At 38.0% G+C, this 6,733-nt stretch overlaps 1 protein-coding gene across 1 annotated transcript; it reads right to left on the reverse strand.

Moving 5' to 3' along the window:
• Positions 1–954: 954 nt before the first annotated feature.
• LOC111555873 (keratin, type II cytoskeletal 7-like) lies at positions 955–2,566 on the reverse strand. The gene is given in 2 exon segments (XM_023232295.2): positions 955–2,077; positions 2,080–2,566. Coding segments are annotated over 2 exon segments (1,407 nt in total). The 5' UTR covers positions 2,522–2,566; the 3' UTR covers positions 955–1,112.
• Positions 2,567–6,733: the final 4,167 nt, after the last annotated feature.

The following is a 6,733-nucleotide window of genomic DNA, read 5'->3' on the forward strand; positions in this document are numbered from 1 at the left end:
TTCCACTTTATGGATATGCCATAAGTTGTTTTTCCATTCAGCAGTTGATATTCATTGAGGCCTTTTCTATTTTCTGACTGTTATGAATAAAGCTGCTATGAACACTTGAGTACTAGTCTTTGTGTGAATATATGCTTTCATTTCCCTTGGATAAATATGTATCTAGGAATAACATTGCCTGGCCATAGTTAAGTGTATGTTTAGCTTTGTAGGATACTGCCTTATTGTTTTCCAAACCCGCTGTGCAACTTTGCATTCCCATCATTGATGTATGGAAGTTCAGTTTGCTCTTCGACATATTTGTCCACTTGGCATTTTTAGTTTTTAAATATTATTATAATAATTAATAGGTATGTAATGATATCTAATGGTGGTTTTAACTTCCATGTACCTAAAACTAAATATATTCAGCATCTTTTTATGTGCTTATTTTACATCCATATGTTTTTGGTCTTCCAATGTTCTACCATATGCAAAAAATAAGCTTCATTCATACTTCACATCACATATTAAAATGAAAAAATGGATCAAATGAGCTTTTAGTTATTCCAGTACAACTTTATTATTATTATTATTATTATTATTATTATTAAAAAGACTACCCTGTCTCCACTGGAGTTATTTGGCACTTTCATTGAAAATAAATTGGCCATATATGGAAGATCTATTTCTGGATTCTACTGTGCTTCATTGGCCTAAGTGCCATTTACATATCACAATTCTTTATTAAAGTCGCTTTATAGTAAGTCTTGAAATCAGGTAGCGTGAGTACTGCAACTTCATTTTCCTTTTCAATATTGCTTTGGCTATTCTGTCTGCTTCATTTTTCCATGTAAATTTTGAAAACAGCTTCTGAATTTCTACAAATATTATGCTGGGATTGTGGTTAGAACAGTATTTAATTTATAAAACAATTTGAGAGGACTAACATCTTAATAACATTGAGTCTTCTTTTTTTTTTTTTTTTCAGAGTGAGGGTGCTTTATTGGAAGCTATTCTGACATCACTTTCCAGACTGTCTCATGGTCTTGGGACCAGGCATGGGAGGCAGGGACGGGAATCTTCTTGTGACTGTGGGCGGTAGCTGGAGGAACGGAGTGGTGGGAGGCAGCTCAGTTGCGGGCACTCCTGCGACTGGTGGATGTGGTTCGGATTGAGTAAGCCTTCAGGGGCCCAGGACCCCCACTGCTGGAGAAGCTCAGGGCATTACTGCCCATGGTTCCCCCGAGGGTCAGCCCAATGCCACCACCATTGCTACTGCCACCAGTGGAATTCACCACAGAGATATTCACGGCTCCCACTCCATCTCCGGCCAACCGGCTCTCCTCGCCCTCCAGCAGCTTGCGGTAGGTGGCGATCTCGATGTCCAGGGCCAGCTTCACGCTCATGAGTTCCTGGTACTCACGCAGCTGCCGCACCATATCCTGCTTGGCCCGCTGCAGGGCGGCTTCCAGCTCCTCCTGCTTGGCACGAGCATCCTTGAGTGCCAGCTCCCCACGCTCCTCAGCCTCGGCAATGGTGGCCCCCAACTTGGCACGCTGGTTCTTGATGTTGTCGACCTCAGCCTGCAGCCTCTGGATGGCCCGGTTCATCTCTGAAATCTCGTTCCGGGTATTCCGGAGGTTGTCCCCATGCTTCCCAGCTTGGGCCTGGAGGGTCTCAAACTTGGTCTGGTACCAGGCCTCAGCCTCAGCCCGGCTGCATTTGGCCATCTCCTCATACTGTGCCTTGACCTCAGCAATGATGCTGTCCAGGTCCAGAGAGCGACTGTTGTCCATGGACAGCACCACAGATGTGTCGGAGATCTGGGACTGCAGCTCCGTCAACTCCATCTCATTGAGGGTCCTGAGGAAGTTGATGTCATCATTCAGGGCAACCACCTTGGCCTCCAGCTCCACCTTGCTCATGTAGGCAGCATCCACATCCTTCTTCAGCACCACAAACTCATTCTCAGCAGCTGCGCGGCGGTTAATTTCATCTTCATACTTATTCTTGAAGTCCTCCACCACATCCTGCATGCTCCGCAGCTCCGCCTCCAGGCGGCCCCCATCCACCTGCAGCGCCTGGAGCTGCCCCGAAGGCCAGCGATCTGGGCCTCAAAGACGTCTGGGAGGCGGCTGCTCTTGGCCGACTTCTGCTCCTGCAGCAGCGTCCACTTGGACTCCAGCAGCTTGTTCTGCTGCTCCAGAAACCGCACCTTGTCGATGAAGGAGGCAAACTTGTTGTTGAGGGTCTTGATCTGCTCGCGCTCCTCCTGGCGCACCCGCTGTAGGGAGGGGTCGGCGTCCAGCTGCAGCGGGGCCAGCAGGCTCTGGTTGATGGTGACCTCGCGGATGCCGGCGCCCACCGGGCCCCCATAGGCGGAGCGCACGGCCACCCGCGGCCGCGAGGCTCCCAAGCCGTAGAGGCTGCTGCTGCCAAGGCCGCCGGGGCGCGCGGAGCTCAGGCGCACCTGGGCGCCGCGGCCCGAAAACGCGGCTGAGCGCGAGGTGAATACCGGGGAGCTGAAGTGAATGGACATGGTGGCTGGGCCGGGATGGACCTAGCGGCGGGCTAGGAGGAGCGCGCACTCCTGAGTCTTCTAATTAATACACATGATACATATCTCCATTTACTTAGGTCTTCATTTTTTTTTTTTTTTTAACCAGTGTTGGGTAGCTTTCGGCATGCAAATTTTGCACATATTTAGTGAGATTTATATATATAAATATTTTAGATTTTATGATGCTATTGTAAATGGTATTTTAAAAACTATAATTTCCACCATTCATTACTAGCATATAGAAATATGGGGATTTTTTGCATATTTTCCTTGTTCTATAGTGTGGATATGATTTGTTTGACCCCACCAAGCCTTATGTTGAAATTTGACCCTCATTGTTGGAGGTGGGGCTTGGTGGGACATGTTTGGATCTTGCAAGTGGATCCCTCATGAATGAGTTGACGCCATTCTCTCAAGAGTGAGTGAGTTCTTGCTTTTTAGTTCCCATGAGGCCTGATTGTTGAAAAGATGCTGGCAACTCCTTCTCTGTCTTCCTTCCTGTCTTTCCATATGATGCCTGCTCCCCTTGGCCTTCTACCATGAGTGGTAGCTTCCCGAAGCCCTCATGAGAAGCAGATGTTGGAGCCATGCTTCTTATACAGCCCGCAGAACCAGGAGCCATAAAAACCTCTTTTTAAAATAAGTTACCCAGCCTCAGGTATTCTTTTATAGCAAAGCAAACAGACTAGGACACCTTGTGTCCTGTGACCTAGCTAAACTTGTTTATTAGTTCTATTAGGTTTTTGTAAATTCTTTGGGATTTTCTACATGGATAATCTGTGTATCCATAATCTGGTCTATGTGTCTGTTTTTGTACTTATACTATGCTGTATTAGTTACTCCAGCCTTGTTGTATAGTTTGAATTTGGGTAATGTGATGATCCAGCTCTATTCTTTTTGCTTAGTATTGCTTTGGCTATTTAGGCTCTTTATTAGTTTCATGTGAATTGTAAAATAGTTTTGTTTTTCTAATTCTGTGAAGAATGTCATTGATAGTTTGATAGGAATAGCATTGAATCTATAAATTGCTTTGGGCAGTATGGCCATTTTAACAATATTGTTTCTTAAGATTGGTATTATTTATTCACTAAAGTGTTCAGGAGAATTCAGCAATGAAGGCATCTGGTTCTGGAATTGTCTTTGTAGTGAGGTTTTAAAGTGCAAATCTAAATTTAAAAATAGATATAAGAATTTTCCGAACACATATTTTCTTTTGAGGGGGTTTTGTAGTTAGCATCTTTCAAAAAATTTGTCCATTTTATCTATATTGTTGATATATAGACATAAAGTTTTTCGTAATACTCTCTTACTGTGCTTTTAACATCTCTAGTGTCGATAGTAATGTCTTTCTTTCTTGACATTGGTAATTTATGTATTTACTATTTTCTTGATTATTATTGTCAGAATTTATCAATTCTGTTGATCTTTTGACTGAACAAATTTTGTTTTTTTTATTTTTCCTTTTTCTCCTGTGTTCTTTTTAATTGGTTTTAGTTCTTATCTTTTTTGTTCTTTTTCTTGTATCTTAAGGTATGGGATTAGACTGTTGATTTTAGACCTTTCTTCTTTTTAAATACAAACATTTTAAATATAATTTTCTTCTATGCACTACTTTATCTGCATTTCACACATTTTGATATGTTTTCAGTTTCATTAAGTTCAAAATAAATTTCAATATCCCTGTGATTTCTTCTTTGACTCATATTTTATTTACATGTGATATTTAATTTCCAAGTAGTTAAGGTTTTACAGATATCTTTCTGTTATTGATTTTAGTCTAACTTCAGTATGGTCAGAGATTGCTACACTTTTAAATTTATTATTGATTATTTTATGGCCTAAAAGATGGTCTATGTTTATGAATATCATTTGTTCACTTGAAAGGAATGTATATGTTGATGTCAAGTGGAATGTTTAACAAATGTCAATTAAGTCAAATTTTTGATAGTCAAGTTCAAGTTATACTGTCCTTTTTGTGATTTATGTGTTCTTGCAATTACTCAGCTTAGTGTGTTGAAATATCCAACTATAATTATTGATTTGTCTATTTTTTCTTTTAGTTATTTCAGGTTTTACTTAGTTTATTTTGAAGCACAACCAATAGGTGCATGCATGTTCAATCATGTTCAATATTGTTATATTGTCTTAATGAATTGACCCTTTTATCACTATGGATTGTCACATTTTGGAAGGGATATTTGGAATATTCTTTGCTACCAAGTATTCTTTATCTGATATTAATATAGCCACCCAACTTTTCATTTGATTAGAGTTCCCATGGTCTATCCTTTTTCCATCTTTTAGTTTCTAACCTATCTGTGTCTTTATAATTAAAGTAGATTTGTTTTAGGCAGCATATCATTGAGTCTTGGTCTTTTTATTTAAGATGACAATCTCTGCTTTTTAATTGGAGTGTTCAGGTCATTTAATGTAATATAATTGTCAATGTGTTTAACAGGATCAATTCATTAAGACAAGATTTAAATCTCCCATTTCTCTATTTCTCTTTGTATGTTTCATATGTTCTTTGTTCCTCTCATTTTTTGTGCCTATTTTTAGATCAAATAATTTTTATGATTCTATTTTCATTTCAGACTTGACTTATTAGCTATATATCTATGTTTTGTTTTACTGATTGTTTTAAGGGTGTACACATTTACCTATCATAGGCTACCTTTAAGTAATATATTACTTCATATTAAGGTAAGAACTACTTGCCTTTGATCTGCAATTATCATATAGTTTACTTCTATGTGTGATGTAAACCAGAAATGTGTCATTATTGTTTGTGTTTTAAACAGTCAATTTTCTTTTAAAGTGACTTTAAAAATAAGAATTTTTAAATGTTTATCTGTATTTACCATTTATGGGGCTCTTTATATAGATCGAGATTTATTTCTGTAATTTTTCTTCTGCCTGAAGGGCTTTCTGTATTATTTCTCATAGTCCTCGTGTTGTTGATACGTTTTTTATGCTATTATATGCCTGAAAAATATTTATTTTATTTTTATTTTTTGGAAGATATTTTCACTGGGTACAGTGACATTATTTCTTCCAGTATGTTAAAGACACTGTTGCACTGTTTTATAGCTTGCATTTTTTCTGTTGAGAAGTCTGCTGTCATTCTTACCTTTTTTCTATTTTCATAGTGCCTTTTCTCCCACTGTGGTCAATTTAAAGATTTTCTCTTTCACACTGATTTTAATCAATTTGATGATTATGCTCTTTGGTATAGTTTTTTTTTTTCCCATGTTTCTTGGTATTCATTATGCTTCCTGATCTGTAGATTTTTCAACAAATTTAGAAAAAAAATAGACTTTTCTTTTTTCTTTTTTTTGCCCTGCCCCACCCCCATCATTTTTGGTAAGTCTGGATTGCTGGGCTGTTTACTATAGTCTCGCAGTTCACTAAGCTCTGTTACTTTTTTCAGTCTTTTTACCTTTCTGTGCTTTATTTGAGATATAGTTTTGATTGGTATATCTTCAAGTTAACAAATTTTATTTTTTTCATTGTTGAGTTTGCTAATTTTGCTAATTAGCAAATTAACAAAATTAGCAAAATTAATTTGGTAATTTTGTCCAGTTTACTTTCTATTTTATACTTTACTTTTTATTTATAGAAGTTTCATCTGAGTTTTTGAAAATATCTTCTATTTCTCTTTCTATATATATTTTTCCTCTAAATATCTCAGCATATTTATAAAATTTATAATAGCAATTTTAACATTCTTTTCTTAATCCCATAATATCTTCATTTCTGGGTCTTTTCTCACTTACTGATTTTTCTCCTGGTTATGAGTTATACTTCCATGCCTGGTAATTTTTGACTGGATTCTGGATATTGGGTATATTACACTTTTGAATGTTAAATTTTGCTTTCCTTCAAAGAGTTTTGGACTTTTTCTGATACAAATTTCGTTATTGAGGATCAGTTTAAACATTTTGAGGATTATATTAAGCTTTGTTAGTGAAAGTCCAGAGAAACCTTTACTCTAAAACCAATTTAAACTTATGGTGAAGGCCTGAACTTTCTGAGGATTCTACCCATAATTTCTCTCCACTCTGGCTTTTGGGAATGTGGACTATTCCCAGCTCCGTATGAGATCTGAGCATTTTTATTGCCTACTGATTACTGGAAGTTCTTTCTCTGGCCTTGAGGAGTCTCACCCCAGGATTCACAGATTGGTACTCA

This window comes from Piliocolobus tephrosceles, chromosome 1, assembly GCF_002776525.5.
Source record: "Piliocolobus tephrosceles isolate RC106 chromosome 1, ASM277652v3, whole genome shotgun sequence".
In the NCBI taxonomy this organism is placed as follows: Eukaryota; Metazoa; Chordata; class Mammalia; order Primates; family Cercopithecidae; genus Piliocolobus; species Piliocolobus tephrosceles.